At 55.2% G+C, this 24,602-nt stretch overlaps 3 protein-coding genes across 7 annotated transcripts; 1 reads left to right on the forward strand and 2 right to left on the reverse strand.

Moving 5' to 3' along the window:
• The first annotated feature begins 2,142 nt into the window (after positions 1–2,142).
• Positions 2,143–11,450, forward strand: COL8A2 (collagen type VIII alpha 2 chain). Its single transcript, XM_053964475.1, has 2 exons — positions 2,143–2,317; positions 6,679–11,450. Exons 1-2 carry the CDS (start codon positions 2,143–2,145, stop codon positions 8,598–8,600), a joined length of 2,097 nt encoding a protein of 698 aa, XP_053820450.1. The 3' UTR covers positions 8,601–11,450.
• A 757-nt stretch (positions 11,451–12,207) lies between these two features.
• Positions 12,208–17,884, reverse strand: ADPRS (ADP-ribosylserine hydrolase). Its single transcript, XM_053964476.1, has 6 exons — positions 17,656–17,884; positions 16,250–16,346; positions 15,292–15,499; positions 15,018–15,202; positions 14,826–14,926; positions 12,208–14,324 (listed from the first exon to the last, which is right to left on the reverse strand). Exons 1-6 carry the CDS (start codon positions 17,882–17,884, stop codon positions 14,032–14,034), a joined length of 1,113 nt encoding a protein of 370 aa, XP_053820451.1. The 3' UTR covers positions 12,208–14,031.
• Positions 17,885–18,075: 191 nt separating this feature from the next.
• On the reverse strand, positions 18,076–24,535 carry TEKT2 (tektin 2). Of its 5 annotated transcripts, none has more exons than XM_053964452.1 (10): positions 24,442–24,535; positions 22,977–23,136; positions 22,465–22,590; positions 21,616–21,821; positions 20,987–21,130; positions 20,374–20,488; positions 19,925–20,032; positions 19,401–19,544; positions 19,115–19,194; positions 18,076–18,511 (listed from the first exon to the last, which is right to left on the reverse strand). In XM_053964452.1, exons 2-10 carry the CDS (start codon positions 23,130–23,132, stop codon positions 18,310–18,312), a joined length of 1,281 nt encoding a protein of 426 aa, XP_053820427.1. In that variant the 5' UTR covers positions 23,133–23,136; positions 24,442–24,535; the 3' UTR covers positions 18,076–18,309. The 5 variants fall into 5 exon arrangements, with proteins under 5 accessions (XP_053820427.1, XP_053820431.1, XP_053820428.1 ...); XM_053964456.1 differs by lacking the exon at positions 24,442–24,535 and adding an exon at positions 24,410–24,434; XM_053964453.1 differs by lacking the exon at positions 24,442–24,535 and adding an exon at positions 24,293–24,366.
• Positions 24,536–24,602: the final 67 nt, after the last annotated feature.

Below are 24,602 nucleotides of genomic sequence, written 5' to 3' on the forward strand. Positions count from 1 at the left end.
GGCAGCATCCTGAGAAAACAACGCTGTGGAGGGGAGGAGCAGAGGTGAATCCAGCCCAGGTGGGAGAGGAGAGAGCTATGAAGGGAGGGAGGTACAGACAGAGGCACAGGGGTCATACCAGGTAAGGAAAACAAGTAAATAGCTGATTCAGGGGTTTGTTCTCCTCTTTTATTTAACAGAAACTGTATTTTTACAGCTGCAATCCCTTAAAATGGGATTCTTTTCCCCTTAAACAAATCCTTCTAAAATAATGCTTCATAAAAAGAAGCGTTCCTCTCCTCGACCCTGAAGACAGAAAAACAATAATGCCAGCGAGGCCCCGGCCGTGCTGCCAAGGAGGCCGGGGGTGGCTGTCACCCGTGTCCCTGGCAGTGCCACCCGACCCACAGCCACGGCTCCGGGTGTCTCGGTGGGAATGGCACCGCGCCGGGCCCGCGGCTCTGGTGGGATGGGCAGAGCAGAGCTCCTCTTCCAGCATCTGCCACAGCCACCTGCATCCCCACAGGGTCCATCGTGCTGCTAATGCAGGGCCATCCCTGTCCCCTCCAGCCCTCAGCTGACTCCCAGACCATTTTCCAGGCACAAGAGCAGCTGTCAAGGCTGCCTCATCCCTGGAGACTCCAAAAACCTGCCAAGCCCTTGTGGCATCAGGAACAATCCCATGCCAGGGCTCTCCGCTCCCTTGACTTAATTTGCTTTAATTTTGTTTTAATTTGGGTTGTTTTTTCTCTAGGCTGCAGCTTTTTTTTTTTTTCCACTGCTGCTTCAGCAAAAGCAATTCAGGAAATTCCGATGAAATCCCGGCATGCAGCAGCCCTGCCCCTGCTCCCTGGCAGGACAGGCCAGGAGCTTAATTCTCATTAATAACCACCACAGGTCAATTATTGCGAGAAGGAGGAAAACCAGCAAAAAGCACTTTGGTGTCACGTGCTGTTTAAGCTTCCGAAAATAAATGTTCTTTGCAAATCAATCTGTTTGCAGCTCTGCACGTGGAGCTGACAGGGAGAATTGCTGGAGGAAGAGAGTATTTATAAAGGGGGTTTATTTTAAATAAACAGGCACTTAAGGCTGAGGCTGCTGCTCCCGTGTCCCATCCCTCGTCCTGCGCGCGAGCTCCCGGCGCTGCCCGCGAAGCGCCGTAGTGGAGCCACAAACGCGGCAGGTCTGCGGCTCCCACAGCGTGGGTTTGGCCCAGCACCCACTCGGGAGGCTCAGCACCCACTCGAGAGGCTCAGCACCCCTTTGGGAGGCTCAGCACCCACTCGGGAGGCTCAGCACCCCTTTGGGAGGCTCAGCACCCACTCGGGAGGCTCAGCACCCCTTTGGGAGGCTCAGCACCCACTCAGGAGGCTCAGCACCCACTCGGGAGGCTCAGCACCCACTCAGGAGGCTCAGCACCCACTCGGGAGGCTCAGCACCCACTCGGGAGGCTCAGCACCCACTGGCTGCCCCCAGGGGAGGCAGGGCTTGGCAGTGGCAGCCTGTGCCTCCCACAGGCTCTCGTGAGAGGAGCCCCATCTCGCTTGAGGGATGTGACAGCAGTGTTGGGCTGCAGGTCTCATCTGCCTTCCCCCCCCCCGCCTCTTATAGTTGTTTTAAAATGTATAAGGGATGTGAGAGTTACCACAGACACTCAGGGCAGCTTCTGTAAGACTCCACTGGGCACCCCTGTGGCTGGTTACAGTGCAAGATGAGGGAAGAGCCTCGAGTTGTGCCAGGAGAGGTTCAGGTTGGACATCAGAAAGAATTTCTCTTTGGAAAGAGCTGTCAGGCATTGGAAGGGGCTGCCCAGGGAAGTGGTGGAGTCCCAATCCCTGGAGGTGTCTGAGGAACAACTGGACGTGGCCCTCAGTGCTCTGGCAAGGTGGGGATCAGTCACGGGCTGGGCTCAATGGTCTTGGAGGTCCTTTCCAACCTCAGTGACTGTGGGATTCTATTCTACAAACTGTATTTACCGTGCATCTCCCAGCTGTGGTGTGTCAGGAAGGGCAAGATGTTCAGGATATCTGCTCCACAAAAAGTCAAGTTCAAGGGAGTCCCGCTCCCACGGGGATCATTCTCAGGCTCCCAGCTGGTCCCCGGGAGGTGGGGGTGAGTACCCAATGTCACTGTTGCTTTGTCTGCAGGAGCCGTGGGAGCAGGATGCTGCCGGACGTCGCGGCGCCGCTGGTGATGCTGGGCACGATGGTGATGGTGATGGGCCCTGGCTCGGCCGCGGCAGGCGGCGTGGGGGGCTACGCTCAAGTCAAGTACATGCAGCCCATGGTGAAGGGACCCCTGGGACCCCCGTTCCGTGAAGGCAAAGGGCAGTACCTGGGTAAGGGATGCACTCTGTGCGAGGACACGGGGCACGGGAAGGGGACACGGCACCTCACAGCCATTGGGCACTTGTCACCCTCGACCCTTCAGGGTCAGAGCTCCCGGAAGCCACCTGGCACAGCCGAGGGTGCTGCTGTCCAAAACACTTTTGGCCAAGCATGGCCAGATCATTTGGGTCTTTAACCCAGTGCAAAAGGACAGGGTGGGCACGGGTAGAGGCTCAGCAGGGAAGTGAAACTCTTTTCTGGGGCTGGGAGGGCACCTTGGTCTGGGAGCCAGGGGACACAGGGGACTATCCAGCCTCTGGCTCCCATCCCCAACAGCGGGAGGCACAGAAGCCCCAGCACTCACCATCTCTGCCTTTCCCTGCTGTTAAACCTGAGCTGTCCTGGCAAGGCTTTTTCCACTCCTCCACCTATTCCGTTTCCCTGTCTGCATTTTGCACCAGCTGGGAAAGGAAAGAGTGCCAAGGCTGGAGCTGAGACCCAGCCTGGCGAGGGAAGAGCAGGAGAGAGACATTTCCTCTCTCAGAGAGCAGCGACCAGAAACTCCACACGTGTTAAATTGCTCCCCACTGAGTGATGTGCACCCAGAGGGGCAGAGGCACCAGGGTCATTGCTCTGCACAGCCAGCGCTCCAGCACCCCCAGCCTTCTGTAATCCCTTGTCCCCAGCTGCCCTGCCTGCACCCATCCCAGTGCTGGCACCACCATGGGATGGGGCACTGCTGGGCTCGGGTATCCAGACCTGCCAGCTCGGTGCTCTGCCCTTGGGAAGAGCCACCTGAGCCTCCCCACGGGTTGTCATGGACCTGGACCCTCCCAGGAGCTGAAGTCTCGGCTCTGGGAGGAGAAGCTGGAGAAGGCTGGGCCACCGGTGGCTGACTTACTGGAGGGTTGAATGGCTTATCAGGAGTTCAGCTCAGCACATGTGTCAGAAAACACACAGAAAACCTGGAGCCGAAGAGTGCTTCAAGCCCCCCCTCCCTGCCCCCTTCCCAGCTGTTGTAAAGCTGCTCCCTGAATCCCAGCCAGAGCCAAAACCTTCCAGCGTAGCACAGGAACACTTCAGCTGCTGGTGGGACTGGATTCAAATCTCTCCCTGCTGTTCTCCCTTCTTTTTTCCCTTCTTCCTATGCATGGGAGCGGCTTGCTTTGCCTCTGAGCAATGCTGCCTATGGTGGGGAGAGCAGTGAGTGTGCCAGGCTGGGGCAAGGAGGGGTTTGGACAAGCTCTGCCAGGTTAGACCAGGCAGAGGGGACACTGAGGCAGGGCAGAGCGCAGAAGTCCCTTGGATATTACTCCTCAAAACCCTTGGGAAGGAGAGGACAGGTGGGGGACAGGAGAGGGGGACGCAGGGACAGCTGCAGCCCGAGCCACCGGCTGTGGGGCTGCACAGAGCCAGCTGGGGAAGCCGGTGCCTCCTGGATCCCACCGAGCTCCCATCTCTGCTTAACCTCTAATTTGGCAAGGAAAATCCCTGCTGGCCTTCTGCCCCACTCGGGGAGCTCAGCTGACTCGCCGCGACGGCGCAGGGCTGTGCCGTGTCCCTGCGGGTTACCCCGACCCGCTGGGAGCTGTGCGGGGCCCCCGGGCTGCCCTGGGGCTGGGACCCCCGGCTGGGGGGCGGGGGGTTCCCTCCTGCCTCCAGGTGCCATCTGGTGAGTGACAGGTTTCCTCAGGGTGCCAGACACCTTTTCTCACCCCAAAATAGCTGCCTCAGAGCACAGTGAGAGCTGAGGGGAGGAGATGCAGCTAAATGCTGAAATGCTCAGAACACTGAAGCAGAGATTTGCACACTGGGGGTTTATTTTGGCTTAATTTACACCATGTTGATGGCCCTGCAGCTAGGTAAACCCATGAGTGAGTGCTGTGCTGGGGCACCCACTGCTGGGAGACAGTATGAGAGGTGCTAAAGCACTGATCCCACGCAACATCCCCGTGAGCCTGTGAAACTCTCTCACGAGACAGAGCTTGGCAGCAGCTCTGGAACAAGCTCGGCCAGGCTCCGCCACGGAGCAGCCAACCTCTCCTTCCTGCAGTGTCATCTGGCCGTGCTGGCCAGACCCGCTGCTGGCTGCTCGCGGCTGGGAACCACTTCCCATCCTGCTGGATTATTCCTCTGCTGGCCGGTCTGCGCTGCTGGGTCCCTTCTCCAGGCACGAGGGGTCCTTAGCGGGATGAACACAGCTCCAGAGGGGCTGCAGCACCCATGCCCACGCTCCTCAGGAGGTGGAATGCTCCGTGGTGCCCAGGTGGGAGCTCCCAGGGTCATTCCTGCCCCGTCCCCTTCCCGCTGCCCCAGCTGGCTCCGCGTTAACACTCACGGCAGCTCAGTTCATGCGTCGAGGGGAACACGAACCCCACGCTGGTGCTGCGAAGCGCAGAGCTCCGAGACGTGTCTGTGGTAAGACATGGCCTTTTGAAATTGGACACCAGTGGGGCTGCAGTGTCCCAGTTTCTCTCCGCTGACGGCCCCGGTTTGGTTTTCCCGTCTGCTTTTTTGGCCGCCTGCAAGCTGGCAGCTCCCGCCTGGCGTTTCTCTCCACTGCCTTGTGTGAGAGAGAGTGTGTGTGTGCTTTTTCCTTCCTTCGTGGGCTCAGCTGTAGATCCTTGTTCTGATTCCATGCAAAATGACCTAGAAAACGAATTCATTTCAAACCATTGCAAGAAAATAAAAAATTAAAAAGTGGGGGGAGAAAACACATTGAAATAATTTACTGGAGAATTTTTTTCCAGAATCCAAACCCCAGAAACAGTGCAGCACTGCACAGCTCCCTTGCCCTCTTTTCCACACCGTTTTCCGGGGTGAGAAGCAGAAGTTTGCAGAAATCCAGTGGCAGTGTCATGACAGACAAGTATTTTCTTCATCAAGAGAGCCAAGTGACCGCAGCTACAGCTGAGGATGTGGGCCAGGCTTTGATTTATAGATAAGCTCTAAAAATGTTTCCATTACCCAAGGAAAACACAGCGGCACCGGGCTGGGAAGGGCCAGAGCTAATTGCTGTGTTCAGGACAGGCAAAGCCACCTCTGATGCTCTGGGAGCCGTGCCTGCTGCTGCCACAGTTATTCTTTTCACGTGTCTCAAATCTCCCATAAGCTTTTCCCGTTGACTGAGGAAATCTCCATGCTGGCAGATCCCAGCACCACGTGTGTCCGTGCTCCCAAAGCCCAGCTTGGCTCACTGAGGGGCCAGACTGGCAGACCTTGTATCCCGCTCCCAGCCCAGGCAGGATCCATCCCCATCCCAGGAACTTGTTCATATAGATCTCTTCCCACCTGGAATGATCTCCCTCGGGCAGATTTGATTTCAATTCACCCAAGATGTCATAGCCCTTTCCTCTGCCTTTCGCATTTCTCATCATTGTCGCGTGTACATGTGACTGTCGAGCATTTCCTTCATTTCAAACTGCCCAAAAAAGAGTTTGTCAGATTTATTCTTTCTCACCCTTTCCTGGTGTCACGTGGGAGGTGACACTCTGCCTGGGCCAGCCTCGAGGAGTTATTTATGCTCACGTCTGTGCTTTCCATGCTGAGCTGTGGTGGGCATGTCATCTGCCTCTCCTTGCCTTTGGAGTCTCTCAGCCCATTAGTTTCTTTCTTATATCCGTTTGCAAAAGACCTCAATAAATTCTTGAAATGTCAAGTGGTTGCGGCCTATTCCCAGCTGGGCTGACTCATTTGGACGGAGCTGCGGCTGCATTTCCCTCCCAGCTCTTGGCTTCTCCTCCATCCCCAGAGCTTTTTTGCTTTTTGGTTTTTCTCTGCCTTGCTGGACTCGGGAGCTGTGCCAGCAAGCACTGTAGGCATGGCCCAACCCACACATCCATCGCCTCCTCAGGCTCTCGAGTACATGTCCAAGAGTTTTCTTTTTAATCCAAAAGGATTAAAGGTCTCCCGAGGCCCTGGACTCGCGGGACGGGGTGAGGGATTATCCTCAGTCTTGGCTCGCTCTGTCGCCATCCTCGCAGCTGAGCCCAGGCAGGAGCGACTGAATCCCACGGTGCTTTCGAGGCCGCTGGGAAATGAGGCAGCAGGAGGTTTGAATCCAGCTCCAAAACCACCCTGCAGTAACTCATCGCAAAATAGCCCTGCCAGAGCTGACAGCAAGCACTGGCACCTTCCATGGTGCCACCTGACATCATGGAGGGATGTGAAGCTGGAATGAGAACTCTGGGCTTTGGCCTTGCCTCAGGACAGCCCTCTGAAGTGGGGGCCCGGAATGCTGTGGCCGTGTTTCAGTGGAAGGGTCCCCTTCAAGCCCAGCCCAGGCCGCTGAGAGACCCCGGCCCCAACATCCCAAGGACACTCCTTGCCCACGGCCAGCTCTAGTGACGCTCTGTGTCTCCTCTCTCCACAGACATGCCGCCTCTGCTGCCCATGGACCTCAAAGGGGAGCCAGGACCGCCAGGGAAGCCTGGCCCACGTGGACCTCCCGGGCCCCCCGGCTACCCGGGAAAACCGGGCACCGGGAAGCCGGGAATGCACGGCCAGCCTGGGCCAGCTGGGCCCCCTGGCTTCTCGGGCATTGGGAAACCCGGCATCCCAGGACTCCCCGGGAAGGCGGGTATGAAAGGGATGCCCGGAGCCAAGGGCGAGCCTGGCATGCGTGGGGAGCAAGGGCCCAGGGGACTCCCCGGCCCGCCGGGGCTGCCCGGGCCAGCCGGCCTCTCTGTCAATGGCAAGCCGGGTCCCCAGGGCGGCCCCGGCCTGCCCGGTTTTCGGGGAGAGCCTGGCCCGAAAGGAGAGCCGGGTCCCCGCGGAGAACGAGGGATGAAGGGTGAAAACGGCGTGGGGAAGCCGGGCTTACCGGGGCCCCGGGGGAACGGGGGCCCTCCCGGCCCCGCGGGGCCCCCGGGACCCGCCGGCGTTGGGAAGCCTGGCCTCGATGGGCTGCCGGGCGCGCCCGGCGACAAGGGCGACATGGGTCCCCCGGGCGGGCCGGGTGTCACCGGGGAGCCCGGCCCTGTGGGGCCACGGGGACCCCCCGGGATCGATGGGATCGGTGTCCCGGGAGTCGCGGGGGTGCCGGGGATACAGGGCCCCATGGGACCGAAGGGAGAGCCCGGGATCCGCGGCCTCCCTGGCATGCCAGGCCCCACGGGCTATGGGAAGCCAGGCATGCCCGGCATGAAAGGAGACCGCGGGCAGCCCGGGGCGCAGGGAGCCATCGGCGATAAGGGGGAGCCCGGCGTTGACGGGGAGCCGGGCGAGCCAGGCCCTGCCGGCATCATCGGCCCGCCGGGCCCGCCGGGGTCCATGGGGCTGCCGGGCAAGCACGGGCTGCCCGGCCCCAAGGGGGACGTGGGGCCGAGCGGGCCCCCGGGAATGCCGGGGATACGCGGCGACCAGGGCCCGAACGGCTTCGCGGGGAAGCCGGGGGTGCCGGGAGAAAGAGGCCTGCCCGGGTCACTGGGACCTCCCGGCCCGACGGGCCCCAAAGGTGAACCAGGGTTCATCGGCCTTCCGGGGGTGCCTGGATTAACGGGCGGCCCCGGGCCCAAAGGGGACGGTGGGATCCCGGGGCAGCCGGGGCTGAGGGGCCCCTCCGGCATCCCGGGATTGCAAGGACCTGCTGGTCCCATGGGGCCTCAGGGGCTACCAGGCCTGAAAGGGGAGCCCGGGCTCCCTGGCATTCCCGGCGAGGGGAAGACTGGCGAGCCTGGCATGGCCGGACCCATCGGCCCACCTGGAATGCCAGGAACGCCGGGGCTGAACGGGCCACCAGGGCCACCGGGGCCACCTGGGCCACCAGGAGCGCCAGGAGTGCTGGACGAGACGGGCATCGCGGGGCTGCACCTGCCGGACGGCGGCGTGGAGGGGGCTGTGCTGGGCAACGGGAAGCCGGGCAAGCCACAGTATGGGCGAGGAGAGCTCGCTGCCCGCATCGCGCCGGCCTTCACTGCCATCCTCACCTCCCCCTTCCCCGCATCCGGCATGCCCGTCAAGTTTGACCGGACCTTGTATAACGGGCACAACGGCTACAACCCGGTCACCGGGATCTTCACCTGCCCCGTATCCGGAATCTACTACTTTGCCTACCATGTGCACGTCAAAGGGACCAACGTTTGGGTGGCCCTGTATAAGAACAACGTGCCGGCCACCTACACCTACGATGAGTACAAAAAGGGGTACCTGGACCAGGCCTCGGGCAGTGCCGTGCTTGAACTCAAGGAGAACGACCAGGTCTGGGTACAGATGCCCTCGGACCAGGCCAATGGGCTGTACTCCACGGAATACATCCACTCCTCCTTCTCTGGGTTCCTGCTCTGCCCCACATAACAGCTGTTGGGCACGTTTCCTTTTCACCCACTTTAGCCATAAACTTTTTTTTTTTTTTTTTGATAAAAAAAGTGTTTTAAAATTAATACAAAAAAGAAAAATCACTGGGAAGAACGCGCAAGACATTGTCATGGGACCTTGCTTCACACTGTTTGATCCATGAGTCAAGAGGGTAATCGGGAAGGAGACATCTATCCATCTATCTTTCTTTTTTTGGGGAAGGGAGAAGGGAGGGAGGGGAGCGACTTCCTCAACAAAGCATATTTGGAATAAGTACCCCAGTGACTGGACATCAAACACAGGAACACGCTTGGGATGGCAAGGATCTGGCTGTGTGATCCAGAGAGGAAGACCAGACCCCCGTGGTCTGTATCAAGTGCCCTCGTTTCCCATTTGGAATGCTAGATAAATAAATCCAGCTGTGTCATGGCTGATGTGTTGGTAACCAATACAGGGTCCCAGGCACTTACACAAACCCGTACAGCAGCAGGGATCCACGCTGGATTGAGAAATTTCCTTCCAAACCATCAGATGCCCAAGTTCCAGGCTCGCTGACGCCTGTTTTTCCAGACTCTGCTTTGGGGCAGTCTCTCCGATTCACTCCAGATTCAGTGTGGTTGGATTTATAATCCTAAAGAGTGGAACACTTTGCATAAGCACCTTCTTCTAAGAAGTAAATATTATTTTTAACCCTCCCCCCCAGCACCTTTAGGAATAAAATCATCCAGGCACTGGTACCTGGGAGGATGCCATGACCGGTTCCAAAGGCGGTGAGGGAAGCTGGGACCCCCGTGATGAACAACGATCTGCTCTCCCCATTCACCTGCTGGGAAGTCCAAGGGCTGGTCCTGTCCCGTCTGTCTCTGCAGCCCAAAGACTTGCTTGGCCTCAGGAGCATCTCTGCCCACACAAGGACACAGTGCAAGCCCAGCTCACGCTGCTGCCAGCTGGTGTGACATAAGGAAGTGCCACTGATGGACAACTTGCTTTTCCTGTCTCACTATTTCGGGATGTGTGAACTCTTGCATTGGTGTCCCCCCCCTCTTTCCCTGGGGATCTTGGAATTAAGAAAAAATAGTGCTGGTTCTAACTTTCCACACAGTGATTTCACCACGGTGCTATGACCCATTTAAGAACATCACTTACAAGTGTAGTGCAATACCTGTGACAGGGCACCAGCCCCGGGGCCACTCTGTGACTTAGGTTAAAGAAATCAACATTTACCTGTTGTTACCACTTTGTCTCTCAAATGCTTGGAGCGTTACTGACCTGAGCATGAGCTGCAGGGGCTCTGGGCCAGGCACAATGGCACTGCCCCACACAGATCCTATGGCTCTGCAGGTTTTCTCACAGTAGAACAGTCACTGCCACTTCCAGGACAGGAACGCTGCTCATCCCAGGCCAGGAGCATGCTGCTGAAGTCAATCCACGTGCATATCCCACTGCATGTCCTTCTGCAAAGGCACATCCCTGAGAAACAGCAACAATTTGGTCACCAGCTCTGATCTTTGCATTTTCCCAAAGCCTGTTTGATGGCCAAAGAAACGTAGCAAGACTGGGACTGGGCTTGTTTTCCAGATGGACTCTATGAGATATTTAAACAACTTTTCCTATTTCTGTTTTGCTTGTTTGTTTTCTTCTCAAGCCTGTCCTGTGTTTCTGCCTCTTGCCATTCAGGCCTTCCTTTTTAAAACTCACCTATCCCTGAAATTAAGAAACACAAGAAGGAAATTTGCAGTTGGAAGGCCAGTGCTCTGGGCACTGCCTCTTGGGGCTGTGTGTCCCTTCCCTGGGATCTTTTCCCTGTGAATTTCTCTCCTTAAAGCTACAAGTTTCATGCAGAGATGAAACTCAAGCTGGAAGGTGCCTGATCCCACTGGACATTTTAAACTCCTGAGGGCGTGGTCAGGACCATTTGGGTTGTGATCCTAACAGGTTATTTCCCAGCAGGAACAGTCCCTTAAATTAAAAGTGGAAGCTCAGATGATTTTTCCAAGCCCAGGTTTGGTAGGAGAGGATGCTGGGAGGGGACTTGTCTCCTTTCCTGTGGAGAACAGAGGGATTTGAGCTGGTCCAGCCTCACGCAGGGCCAGGAGCTGCCACGCCTGGTGGGAGCTTCATCCTGCTCCTCAAAGCAACTTATTTATACTGTGCCTAATCTACAGCCCATCTCTTCTTGTTCTGTTCTGCTTCATTCCAAACTTCTTGTTCGAGCTGGCAAAAAGCAACGACCAAACTCCTCACTGTAGCCACCCCCAGATTAAGTGTGTGCTGTAGATACTGTTTTGTAATTCCACTTTCCTATCACGTGCAGAGCAAACCCATAATCACCCCTTGCAGCTATTTAACCTCTTACATTTACACACTAATGGAAAGCAAAGATATTACATGCACTTAGTTAGGTTAAAAAGAAAAACGATGCACAGGATGAGGAAGGCTGTTCACTCTCCAGAAGGATTTTTTTTTTTTCTGGAATACTGAGTACATATTAGCCAGCAGAAAGGATTATTTTCTGTCGTGTGTGTGAGCGCGTGGGATTTTGGTTTCAATCACAAGAATAAAAAAGGTTGGGTTGGATGAGGTATGTCTATTTTTAATGCTGAAAACGGCATTACAATGTGCATTTTTATATACAAATTCTTACTATTTTTTTTAAATTTGCCTCTAGTATCTTCATTTCTAACCTAGTATATAGAGGTTTTTAGTTTTGTAAATACTTACTACATGCACTGTCCTAGTAAAAGTTGGTTTAAAATGCACTCTTTGTGACCCAAAACTGACCTGCTCTTCACAACTAAAACTGCAGTACTTGATTGTATTGACAAACATCAATAAAACTTATTGTATAGAGGTGGGCTCAGCTGTGCTTTGTCCTGAGTCTTGCTCTGCCTCATACAGTGCTCTTACACTCCATTTCCACCTCAAATCATCTTGCTCATTCCCAGCAGACTCCATAATATCCTTATGCAAAAATTATTGCACGTTTCTTGTGATTAAGGAAAAGACTCCCGTCTCCAGAAGTTCAGTTTTAGAAAAGGTTGACACCCAGATCCTTCCAGCCTGGTGATTATTAATTTCAGGGACTCAAATTGAAGTCTTAGGGATACCCTTTCCCTTCTGTTTTTTTTTTTTTTTCCATGAGTTTTTTATCCTACATCACACACCTTGTGCACAGCCAGCCTCCACCCTGAGCGAGTCAGGAACACTCAGGACTGGTGAATCACTTGCAAAACACCTTCACAGGCTCACAGTCCAAAGAGAAGGAAATGTGTTTTCCCACCTGATCTCACCTGGCAGAGGTGAAACATTTGCAGGGAAGCTTGGCTGACACACAGGCACCTTCAAAAGCTCATTCCAAGGAGCAAGCCATCCTCCTGCTGCCGTTCACGAGGCTCCCAGTGAATTCCCAGGTCTCTGCACCATCATCACGTGCTGCATTCCAGCACCTGACCTCCTTCCACAGGCTGAGAAGGAAAAGGGGCCTTTCCAAAGGCCCTCCTTGCAACGCTCAGGGTCTACTCACCCTTGCACCAAGAACCACTCCTGGTCCTCTTGGCACTGAGGATGCCCAGCTTCATGACTTGAGTGAAAACACAGGAGCAGTGGCTACTTAACAAAGATAACTGAGGGATTTTACTTCTTTCCAAGGAAACTAAAGGGTTGGGTACACATCTAAATTCAGGCCCAAAGAGCTTTAAACAAGAGCTCTTTGCTTGTCAGGAGTTCCAAACATTTAACAGTATAAAGTCGCTTTAAAAGAAAAATATCTTCTTTTAAATAATTACATGAATCTGGTTGTCCCTCTGGCAGAATAATGTGGAAAACTGATATTTTACAGCTCAGATCTGCAGCACAATACAAAAATATACAACAGACCAAAATTCCACATGTTCCCAGGACAAGAATCCATCTATACAAGGAAAACCCATTATAGCATCACACAAAAGACTGGCACTTGAAAGAAGCAGACAACAGGGGAAACTGGAAGGACCTGTGGCAGCCAGATTCCCACATGTGCATGCAGCCTGACACAGCCACCACGTGCTGACACCACTGGGGAGCACCACAGCCACTTCCCAGTGCCACAAGACATACTGGAGAAATAACAAGAGTTACACTGTCACATTTAAGTTTATAAACATTTCCATATAATGACTTTTTGTTTTCAATTATTAAAAAACTTCCAACCCTTTCTAGATGTGCCATTCCCAAGCTGTTTCTCCCTTTCTGACCAGCTCCAGTAGGAAAAGGTTTTAAATGAGAAGTTCTGGAACACAGCTGTGCTAGAATGTTCTTGGCCACCAGCACCAGCTTCTTTTCAATATTGATGTCCCCAATTAACCTACCTTTCCCTTTAATTCTGGGGCAATTTTTACCAAGTACAGAGGCTGAGACTGTGATAAATTAACTCCTGCATCCTGCTAAAGTCACTTTTGTGACTGACTGCAGTAGAACCAGGCATTCTATCCCTGTACTACTTCCACTCTCAGATCTGCACTCCACAGGAGCTGGACTCTCATGATCCTTGTGGGTCCTTTTCAATTTGGGGTATTCTGTGATTTAAACAGGAATCTCACTTGGTGCTCTGGGCATATACAGGGCTTTAAAAATACAGGGTACATAGATTAGGAACACAGGAGCAGCCAGAGTGGCTGCAGCAGTGTGACAGTGGCTGTGCAAGGGGGCACAAAGTGCAGCAGGTGCCTGTTGGATCACAAGGTCAAGGACACAGGAGGAGCAGCAATTAGTGACACCCTCTCCCAGCAGGGACAATGAGCCAGCTGGGATTGTCTGCAGCCATCAAAGGTCTCTCACAGAGCCAGCAGCAATGCAAAGAAATCCCTTCTCCCTTCTCTGGTCCTTCTCATTCTGCCTTTAAGGCAACAATCCTCCCCAGAAATCTGTGCTCCATTATCCTGATTCAGCACAGGTGACAACTTGGGCCACCAGGCCTCTCTGGTGACTCCCATGACATCCCTTATCTGGCCAGCTGAGAATGACCTGCTGCTGTACCAGGGGTGTGGAGACTGGACAGGCCACTGACCACCAAAACACAGCCCATGGACACAGGAGCAGAGCAAAACAGGGAGAAAGTCCACGGATTCAGACACCCGCCAGTGACTGCAATGACAAATGGCACAATGGTGGACGAAGCAAGCAGCAGAAATCCTATGGAAAATGAGACACTCGTGTACACTGGGGGAGCTGCACCCACTGTCCAAGTGCAGCCACTTCCCAGCTGATCTGTGACTGAAGGGGATGTCCCCTGTTTTCCAGGCTGGCTCCAGCTCCCAGCTGACAGCAGCAGGCACCCTTCCCAGCGAGGCTCGCTGGCGGCGGCCGGTGGCGTGGATCCACCGCTGGGTCTGACCACAGAGGCACAGCTGACCATCCCTTTGCCCTCAGGAAAGCCCTGGAGCTGCCCTGGAGCTCAGAGCCGCTGGCAGTAGAGTTCATAGAGGCTCTTGGCCATCCTCTGGGTCTCCTGGAAAGCCTCACAGCTCTGCTCCCAGCTCGGGGGCACCTGCTCCTCCCCGTAATAGGCGCCGGCGATGGCCCCCGCCATGGTGGCGATGGTGTCCGTGTCCCCCCCCAGGGAGATGCAGTAGATGATGGTTCTCTGCAGGGCGTTGTAGTGGTCAGGAATGTCAGGATCAGCGTCCATGCAGCGCAGGAAGGAGTAAATGGCAGTGGGGACGGAGCGCAGCGCAGCGATGCCATTGCCTGGAACACACCCGTCAGCACCCTCTGAGCTTCCTTCCTTCTCCTTTCCTACTGCACCTTGCTGTTGCCAGTGACTTTCCATAATGATATCACGGATTTTACCAGGAAAAGGTGCAAAAGTTTGTCCCTCAGAAACCCCCCAGTTCCCCAGTGGCACTCACATCCTGCAGAGCAACTCCCAGTTACCCCAGTATAGCCTGGCCATACACATCCACTCATTCCCACTCAACATATGACCCAACAGCCCTTAAGAGATCTTGGAATGTTAAGAAACATTATGCAAGGTAAATTTCCCTTAGCAATAATTTTTTTTTCCTATCAATACATAGAGAAAATCACTGGGTTGAGACTCAGAATTCCTGACTGGTGAGCACAGGCAGCTTTTCCAGCATATTCTGTGCCTGACAGGCAGCACAAGCTGAAGAGGAATCTAGGGGAACACACAGCTCCCAGGCTTGCTGAGTTAGTCCTGCTTCCAGCTTTCCTAGGAAAGGTACTCACCCAACTCAAACAATACATCTGCTTTGGGAACACTGCTGAGCTCCAAAAATTCCTTGATTTTCTTTAGACGCCTGGAAAATGGTAAATCCTCAAATCCCAGCCTGCAAACACAGAGTGCAGTGAAGAGGAGAGAACATGAAGAGCCAGAACAAACCACCACAGCAGGGCTGGGGCTTTCCCCAAGCTACTCACGCTCGGGCATCGCTGAGAGACTTGTCATCTGCCTCCACATGCTCCATGTGGCTGATGAGCTGCTCCAGGAAGGTTTCCCTGCTGAGCCCTTCCTGCAGCGCCAGGTGCACAGCCAGGGCCTGCAGGATGGCCCCGTTGTAGCCCAGGGAGTTGGCGTGGGTCAGCTCCGCGCTCAGCTTCGCAAACTGCCAGAGAAACCCCCGTGTCAGCAAAGCTTCCCGGGACGCTGCCCTGGCAGCAGGGACACCCAGAGAAGCCCAGAATGTTCCGTTACCTTCTTGACATCCTGGACGTCGGAATAGACAAGGGGGATGCCGGCCACCCTCATGGCCCCGCCGTTCCCGTAGGAGCCCTTCCCGTTGAACTGGGCTCTCGCGGGCTCAAACACGTCGTTGCACTTGGGGCTCAGGAGCTTCTTGAAGACGTTGACCACGGCCATCCCATAGCCCCTGTTGGGCTCCTTCTTGTACTCCTCAGCAAACCTGGTGTGGGCAGGGGGGAAAACAGCCGGGGGCTTTGGTCTGTTACTGGGGTTTGCGACTGGATGAAAGCTCTTGCTGAAGTGAATTAATAACGCACACGTAAATCAGTGGCAGGGCTCAGTGACTCAGTTCTGCAGGGAAACGTGCCCAAAGAACAGCGTGAAAGAAGGATGTATAAACATCACCTTCCATAACCCACTTGTTTCCCTCTCAACTCTGCCTCAAAATAGAAGCAAACTAGAAGCATTTCCGTGGGTCACAACCACAAGGAAAGTCTTTTGTTCAAGTTCAATGGAAGAGTTTTCTAAACAAAGAAATGCTTTCCCTTAAGTGGAACCAAATGCTCTCAGGGCTGGGGATTCAACAGGGAAACAGATCATAAACAGAGTCAAGCTGAGCTCACTCCTATTCCCTCACTAAATTAAGGGCAGCGCAAACATAAATAGCAACAAATAAACATGAAACAAAATGTTTCTGGCATCTCCAAACATTCTCCTCCCCAAAGGTGAACACACACAAGGCTGGCACAAAGCAGTGCTGCCCTGTCAAGGCAGCTTCAGACTCCACACTGCAGCTGACCCTGCTGCACAGTCCAAGGCACGGCAAAGCAACAACAATCTAAAGGATTAACCACCTCTTTCCTAAATTTTCCTCTGCAAAAATCAGTAATTAGAATTAGTCTGCCTCAGCCCCTGTCCCCTTCCACGGACAGTCAGTGATGGTTACACCTTCAGGAAGCCTCATGCTCACCTCTTGGCCATGTCAACCTCATCGAACTCCTGCTTGGCCAGCAGTGACTGCACCACCGACCTGCTCATGGCCGTGTCGTCCGTGTACGGCAGCGACTCTGCAACGGGAGGGCAAAGAGTCACACCAGCAGCCAGGGACAAACTGCTCCTGCCCTTTGCCAGCACCACCCTCATCTCCAGGGCCTGGCTGCCACAGCCGGGAACAGCTGGGGCCGCCCCTGGATCCCTGGAAGTGCCCAAGGCCAGGCTGGACGGGGTTTGGAGCAGCCTGGGACAGTGGGAGGTCCCTGCCCATGGAAAGGGGGTGGCACTGGATGATTTCTAAGGTGCCTTCCAACCCAAACCTGTCTGGAATTTAAGTTCCCTGGCACTCTGAGGTTGACACTGCCACGGTTGTCAGAGTAAGGAGACACAGCCAGGGAGCTGCATCCACAGCTATAATGACACAGAGTATACTTCAAGATTAGTGAGAGCCAGGAGATGTCTGACATCCAGAGGAACATATGGACAAGAGAGTCAGCCCAACACAGAATCACAGATTTCCAGGAAGGGACCTTAAAGCCCATCCTGTTCCACTCCCTGCCATGGCAGGGACACCTTCCATTATCCCAGGTGCTCCAAGCCCCAATGTCCAACCTGGCCTTGGACACTACCAGGGATCCAGGGGCAGCCACAGCTCCTCTGAGCAATCTGTGCCAGGGCGTCACCACCTTCAGGGGGAACAATTCCCAAAATCCCATCTAACCCTGCCCTCTGGCAGTGGGAAGCCATTGCCATGTCCTGTCATTCCAGACCCTTGTCAACAGCCTCCATCTCTCCTGCAGACTCCCCTCAGGCGCTGTAAGGCTGCAATCATTTCCTAAGAGTTAATTAACAACTCTGCGCTTCTCTCGCTCTTCTCCTCCTCAAGTTTTGGTACCTGTGCTCCCTGCCGACACCCCAGCACTGCCACACCCATTCACAGCGCACTCCACCGCAGCTCCCTGGAGCAGGAGCAGCAGGAGCCAGCCGAGCAAACCGCGGGTCCCTCAGCATCAGCGGTGTCCCTAAGGAATCCCCAGGGAATCAGGAACGGGTGTTGAACGCCCGCAGCACAGGGGCACAGGGCAGGGCAGTCACAGCGGAGATGCCCCACAAGCCGGTGAGGGGTAAGGACCGAGGGGCACACACGTTTCGGGGGAGCAGAGGGGTTGGGAATCTGCAGCTTGGGCACACCTCAAAGCCAAGTCCTGGGGGTGCTGAGGGACGCGGACACACGCACCCCGAAGCCCAGTCCTGGTGGTACTGAGGGAGAAGGACACAAACACCCCAAAGCCAGGGGAGTGCTGGGTTCTAATCCGAATCTCTGGGGCGCCGAGCGCCGTGCACAGCGGGGTGTGTGCCGCGCTCCCCCCAACCCACACGCACCTCCGCGTGCACTCCCCGCCGCCTCCCCTCCCTCCTCAGGCGGCGCCGGCTCCAGCCCTTTGAGGAAACTCAGCAGCTCCGGCAGCTTCACGACGCTCCTGCCTTCGAAAACAGCTCCCAGGCAATCCCCCAACAACGCCCCGGCCAAGCAGCCTCGGAACCGAGCGAGGCCGGGCCGGGGACGAGCCGGGAGCCGCCCGGGGCCTGAGGCCGGACCCGCCGCCGCCATTTTGCAGCGAGCGGCGTCTTCTTCCTCCGGGCCGCTAGGGGGCAGTGTGCGCGGAAGCGCCTTTGGCGCTTCCGCGCACACTGCCCCCTAGCGGCCCGGAGGACCGAGGTGCCGACAGCACACCCAGCCTGATCCCTTAAAAAAAAAATCCCTCCAAAAAAAAAAAAAAAAAATCCCTCCTGGAATCCAGCTGGATTTAATCACCGCGGATGACAACCGGGGACAGGCCCTTTATTGTTTATAAATCTCCTCGGAGCGCGGGAGGCTGTAAGCATCATGCAAGGGCCGGGCGGTTATGAAACAAACCGGGAGGAGAATTCCGTTTTCCCCCCCTCCCCGGACGCGACGCAGATGTCGCTTTTTTCCTCGCTGAATCGCCGGGAGTTTTCCTCCCTCCCCGCGCTCGCACAATTCCCGGCGGCGCTCTAAGCCAGCTCCAGCTGACTGTTCCTCGGCAGGTTCCTGGTGCGGTTGACAGCGTCGACCTCTGGGTCAAACTTCTCCACGGGGATCACGAGTTTTCTCCGGGTGTCCATGCACTTCTTGTCCAGCTGCAGAGAGTTGGTTTTGTAGCCAATATCGGTCTGAATGCGGTGAAGCTGTCTGTAAAGAGCATCCAAGGCATCCCTGGGAATGAGCAGAAGGGACAGGAGTTGGGATCAAATGCTGCATTGCTTCCCAGGAACAGGCTCCCCAGGCCCAACCCTGCCAGAGCTCAAAGAACATTTGGAAGATGTTCTCAAGCACAGGGTGGGAATTTTTGGGGCGTCCCGTGCAGGGCCAGGAGTTGGTCTCAGTGATTCTTGCGTGTCTCTCCCAACTCAGGATATCCCATGATTTTAAACTGGACGGGAAGCACCCAGCTTCCCACTTTCTGGCGGCATTTGGCCCTGTACAAGGAGCAAACTCATCAGATACTCATTGTTTGGGGCAGTGAATAGCCAGCCCACACACTGCTCTGGGAGGGATGTGCACCCAGGGAGCTGCCAGCCCACAGCTGCACTTCTGTTCCTTCCTTGTCACTCTCTTCTTTGTCCCTTTTGGGTGAATTCAGAGTCAAGCAGGGGCTGTGGGAGCCCTTGTACCCCACACCCACCAAGCCCAAACACTGCTGCCCCTCGTGAGCCCAAAGGCAGGTGCTGGAGGTGTGCCCCGAGCAGGGGACACCCAGAGCCACATCCCCTCGGGGCAGCGCTGGGCACTGCTGTTCCTGCACAGCAGGACACTCACTGGGACTCTGTCCGCTTCTGCTGGAGCGCACGGATTGTCCCCTCCAGCTGCTGGACCTCGTCTGTCAGTCCATACTGAGCCTGCAGGGAGGGGACAGCACTTAACAGGGCTTTTAAAAGGCCACAGTTCCCTCCTTCCCCTCTCCCCCAGCTCTGACATTATTCCCTTGCTTTGCTATGTCACTGTAGGATCCATTGCTCAGCTGCTCCAAAACTCATGGATGTTTTTCAGAGCCCCCTTCCCTGCAGGAACTCATTCCCTGCAGGGACCACGCCAGGTGAGGTACCTGATCCCGGCAGAGGTCAAGGTGGGGCCGGTACGTGCGCGTCTCCAGGCGGGTGTGAGCCACTTTCAGATCCAGTGTTCTCTTCCGGATATCTTCCTCCAGCTGCCGGATCTCCTCCTCCATTTCGGCAATTTCCTCCAAGGTCTGAGGGCAGACACGTGTCATGAGGGACAGCCTGGGATGCACACTGGAAAACTGCCCCCGTGTCTCTGGGAATTTTGCTGTGCTGGGGATAGATTTTACTCAAGGGCTTCTGAGGACTGAATGTTCTGCTTTCACATGGACCGGGATGGTGCTGCTGAGACAAGGGGTGAAATAAAGAGGCTGAAACCTGGCAGTGCTGCCAAGCAGTGCCAGAGAAGCACTTGTGAGAGGTGGGATACTGCTGGGATTGTATGTGTGCCACTGAACAGCAAACTTGTGGAAACTACACTCAGGCCAAGTCACTTCCCATGTAACAAACAGTCTTTGAGATTCCATTCCCAGCCAGGGTTGCAGTCGATGACCAAAGAAACAACACTTACGTTCTGCTCCTGCCACCTCAGCTCACTAAGGGCTCCTTCCATGTCTCTCATCCTCTTCCTCAGTGCAAACTCTGTAGCTATACGCTGAGCATCCAGCTCATTGTTTGTCTGAGGAGAGAACAGCTCCAGTCACACATGGCTGTGAAGTGTCTCTGTCCCCCCAAGCTGTGCCTAGAAGGCTGGGACAAGCCCAGGAGCAAAACCAGCTGGGTTTGGCTGCTGCCACATGTGCACGTCACACTTCTCCAGTAGCCAGAAGGTGGGGATTGATGGACAGGGACGTGTCCTCCAGCTTGCTGAGACTGCTGCCAGCTCTGCAGCATAACCAAGCTCCTGCTTAAACTAGGAGGGCAGCTGCTCCCAGACAGATCCACAGACATGCCTGCCAGTCTCCCACACCAGATCCAGAATGGCACCACAGATTCCAGGCCAAGGGAGCAGCAGTTTACCTGGGCAATGCTAAGTGTGATTGCTCCTCGGAGATCAACCGAGGCTCTCATTTCTGCCTCAGCACGCTCCTTGTTGCACTGGCTGTTCAGTTCCCACTCATGAAGTGCAGTTGTTCTGTGAACAAATCAGTTTCAAAAATAAAGTGAGTGTTTGCAAGATATTTTAAAGGAACCACCTGCTGCAGGCCAGGATGGCAGCACAAAAGGATTCTGGAAAGCTGGGGGTCACATCTTCCCTGATCTCTTTAGAGACTGAACCCCACCAGGCCCAACATCTGCTCCACCAGGGACACATCCAAACCATGGAAAGGAATCCCAGGCAAGTGAAAATGTGCAGCAGGTCCCCCTGAGCTGTGCCAGAGGTGACACCACACTGCTGAGTGTCACTTACAGCTAGACAGGAGGCAGGCAGGGCACCTGGCCCCCACAGGATTTGTGGTGACTATTTAGCTATCTCCCAAAAATCTGTAGCTTCCCCATGCCACAACCAACTTCTGTTTGTTCTGAGCTCTCTCCAAAACTGTACCCATCAAGCCTGGACACAGCACGGAAGGAAAAAGCACCCTGGGGCTCCGGGCAGATTTGACCACAGAAGGGCAGATTCTTTCCTTACCCGTCTGGGATCCGTGTTGGGTTGACCTTGAAGGAGATGTTGCTAGAGGTGGGATTGAAGGACACGCACTGCCGATCAAGTTCCAGCGTTTCCACCTTGTGCCGGTGGTCACAGCTCAGCTGCTGACGAGCTTCCTTTAAGAGGCTGCAGAGAGCCAGGCTGGAGTCAGTGGGGAGCAGGCCCAGGGCAGGGGCAGCTCACAATTCCCAAAGCCTTCATCACCATGTCAGTCATCTTAGTGAAATGAATGATGAGCTCTCACCCTCCCTGGGAACTGGGCCTGACCTGCCCAGCACTGCCTGCCTGGCTGCCCCGGGCTGTGCGCTGGTGTCGCCCTGGAGAACGGAGCTGTGAAGGATTCCCAGAGTACCAGGGCCTGGGAGCTTTAACACCTCATGGCCACTGACTCCTAAACCAAGGCAGGTGGCACGAGATCTGGGACAAAATTTCCAAATGGTGCTTGTGAAGTCGCCCTTGACACACCCTTCCCCGCCAAATCCTGGACCTTGAAAATCATCCAGGGTCCCTGTGTGGTTCCCTGCCTGCCTGCCCATCTCAGTGTGGCACATGAAGTATCTGGGGCCCAGCAAGGAGAGCAGGGTCATCAGCCAAAAGCTGTCACTCCTCACCAGAGCTGTTTGAAGGCATCGTCCACTCGCTGCTGCAGCTCCTTCTTGGTTTTCTCAATCACCTTCACCTCTCTGAGTAGTTCCTCTTCCACAGGGTCCCTCACCACATCGATGTCACGACGGCTCTCACGGAATGTCAGGCACTCAATGGCAACATCCAAACACAAGTTCTTTGCCTGAAGGGCATTTTCTGCTGCTTCCTTCACCTGGAAGAAGCAATCAATCAGGCGTGTGGGGGATCTTTTAGGGATGGGAGAGAGAAAGGAAAGGGAACCCATCCATGCCATCATTAAGAGGGACTCACACTGTCTTTGCAGTTCTGAAACCTTTTATCAAGTCTGGAATAAAAATTGCTAGAGCCAAACACCTTAGTCCTCTACACCTGCCATTTGCATTGGGAATCACACCTTGCTGGGGGTTAACAACTCCAGAAGCAGCAGCAACTTCTGGGTTTAAAACTCACAGTATCAGGTATCTCCCACCACTATTCTCTATTTAAACCCAAACATTTTAGAAGGATGGTGTTAACATATTTCTTATTATCCTTCAGAGCTTTATAAAAAGTCCAAATAACAAAATCCACTCAGAAATCCAAACAGGAGCGTGCAATATACAGCTGCATGACATGGCTTGGCTCAGCCAAGTACACAGTGGTTTGTTTTCCAGGAAGTCATTCCATCAAGTATGGATCTCAGTATAAAATATACATATATATATAAAAATTTATCTAGTGAGAGCCCCCCTTGAACTCCAGATGGGCTTGCCCATTGCACAAGACAAGCCTCAATTATTTCACATCCCATGTTGAGAGTGTAAGTTCATTTCCAGCCATCTGCCTGCCCAACATACTTTGGTTAAGGCATCAATTTCCAAATCTGTGTCTGCGAGGCATTTGGCCAGGGCCTGTCTCCATCTGTCCACGCTGGTGATACGATCTTTGAGGCAGGTTTGGCTGTTGTGCTCGTCCCATCTTGCCTGGAATTAGGGAGAAATGCCATTACTCTTTTTAAAATTGTAGTTGTGAATCTTGCTGAAGCGTTTCCCCATTTTCAGGACGGACCGAGCCTCTCACAGGAATACAACGCGTTGCCATTTGGAATCACAGTCATTTACACAAATGGAGAGCACAGAGGACAACATCGGTGGCAGCGAATGTGAGAAACACACATGGGGATTTAGTGACAGAACAGATACATCATTGCAGGTGGGTTTACAGGGAGTAAATGTCCATACTTAGCATGTTCTGTACAGGTGAAGCCCTTTATTCCCTCATCCATACACCCAAATCTAGACACTCTGCCCCGCTCCTCAGCCCACCATCCTGACAAAGCTGTGAGCAGCCCCCCTGGCAGAGGGCTCACCTGGTTGCCGGTTTCATTGCGGAGAGCTCGTCCTTCCTGCCGGATGTGATGGGAATTATAACGCTGCTGTTCGGCGTTGGCCGAGATCAGGAGGGAGTTGTTCTGCCAGTCCGGCAAGGTGAAGCGCTGGCCCGGCTTTACACTCAGTGAGGCCATCTCGCTGAACAGGTGACAGAAAGGGAGCAGAAGATCTATGTGTTTATTCATGGAAATACACCTGAAATGGAGCTGCAGCCAAAACCTACAGAGCTCTTCCGGAGAAAAGCAGCAGCAAGCTGCAACCCGGCACCTGGCCTAATGCAGATACATGTCCTTAAAATAGGGGAGCACAAGGGCAGGTGATGGGAGCCATCCTCTGCCCCAGGCCAGGGGGAAAAATGCTATGCACCTGTCCCATCTATCCCTCCCTAGGAATGTAACTGTTTGCAGGGACAAGGAGCTGCTCACAGCACCAGCTTCCACATGGCATTTACTGAGCTTGCACAAAAACGGCTGAGGATGTGATTGGTTCTGTTGTGCTACCACTGAAGGCTTAGCCCAAAGCTGTGACCCTGGGGACTCCAAGGCTTTCAAGGAACAGCAGAGCTTTTAGGCTTCTCCTTTTTTACTCAGCACAGCCTGCACAACGGGCAGAAACTGCAGACACCTCTCCAGAAGGTCCGAGGAGCTCCCGAGGGGGCTGCAGGTGCCCAAACCCACGGTCGGGGGCAGTTCTGGGACAGAATCCCTTGGCAGCGGGATATCTATCCCCAGTCTGCCCCAGCCCCCGCGGGCACGGGGCGCTGGGCCGGAGCCCCTCGAGCACAGCCACCGACACCAAGGGCTGGCGGGGATGTGCAGCCCAGAGTTCCTGAAGGGAAGGAAGCCCGGAGAGAGGGCTCAAAGGGCCGCGGGGCACAGGGGCCCGACCATAGGTGGAGGGGAAAGAGAGAAAGAGGGAAAAGGCTCAGCCGCCGGCTCGGAAGCGGCCTCACCGCGGCTGGTATGAGGGCACTCAGCGCCTCCGGGCCGACCACGCTCCCGTTCCGCCTCAGGGCCGGGCTGGGCCATGGCGGGGCCGCTCTCTCCCCTCACCGTTACCGGCCGATTTCCCCCCTGTGCACGCACCGTTCCCAGCCGACCTCCACTCTCCCCTCACCTTTTCCGGTCGATCCCCCCCCAGTCCCTCATTTCCTCTCACCGTTGCTGGCCGAACCCCGCTGTCCCCTCACCATTCGTGGCCAATCGCCGCTGTCCCCTCGCTGTTCCCGCATCGTTCCCGGCCGATCCCCGCTCTCCCCTCACCGTTCCCGGCCGATTCCCCGCTCTCCCCTCACCGTTCCCGGCCGATCCCCCGCTCTCCCCTCACCGTTCCCGGCCGATTCCCCGCTCTCCCCTCACCGTTCCCAGCTCTCCCCTCACCGTTCCCGGCCGATCCCCCGCTCTCCCCTCACCGTTCCCGGCCGATTCCCCGCTCTCCCCTCACCGTTCCCTGCTCTCGCCCCGGGCTCGCGCGGGGCCGTTGCGGGGCGGCCCCGGTGGCGGCTCTTGGGCGGGTACCGGTGACAGGGACACCGCAAACCGCAGCAAAGCGGCGCCCAAATCAGCGACAGATAATACTGTTAAAAAAAAAAAAAAAATCTCACG

Source organism: Vidua chalybeata, chromosome 25, assembly GCF_026979565.1.
Source record: "Vidua chalybeata isolate OUT-0048 chromosome 25, bVidCha1 merged haplotype, whole genome shotgun sequence".
Taxonomy (NCBI): domain Eukaryota; kingdom Metazoa; phylum Chordata; class Aves; order Passeriformes; family Viduidae; genus Vidua; species Vidua chalybeata.

Excerpts from the sequence above, each read along its gene's own strand:
- COL8A2 (XM_053964475.1), top strand. The coding sequence starts at position 2,143 with ATGCTGCCGGACGTCGCGGCGCCGCTGGTGATGCTGGGCACGATGGTG. Across the intron at positions 2,318-6,678 it reads AGGCAAAGGGCAGTACCTGG|ACATGCCGCCTCTGCTGCCC; the intron begins GTAAGGGATGCA and ends CTCTCTCCACAG.
- ADPRS (XM_053964476.1), bottom strand. The coding sequence starts at position 17,884 with ATGGCGGCGGCGGGTCCGGCCTCAGGCCCCGGGCGGCTCCCGGCTCGT. Across the intron at positions 15,500-16,249 it reads GAGGTTGACATGGCCAAGAG|GTTTGCTGAGGAGTACAAGA; the intron begins GTGAGCATGAGG and ends TGCCCACACCAG. Across the intron at positions 14,325-14,825 it reads AGATGTATTGTTTGAGTTGG|GCAATGGCATCGCTGCGCTG; the intron begins GTGAGTACCTTT and ends GGTGTGTTCCAG.
- TEKT2 (XM_053964452.1), bottom strand. The coding sequence starts at position 23,132 with ATGGCCTCACTGAGTGTAAAGCCGGGCCAGCGCTTCACCTTGCCGGAC. Across the intron at positions 21,131-21,615 it reads GATGCCTTCAAACAGCTCTG|CCTCTTAAAGGAAGCTCGTC; the intron begins GTGAGGAGTGAC and ends GGCTCTCTGCAG. Across the intron at positions 19,545-19,924 it reads TGAGGTGGCAGGAGCAGAAC|ACCTTGGAGGAAATTGCCGA; the intron begins GTAAGTGTTGTT and ends GTCTGCCCTCAG.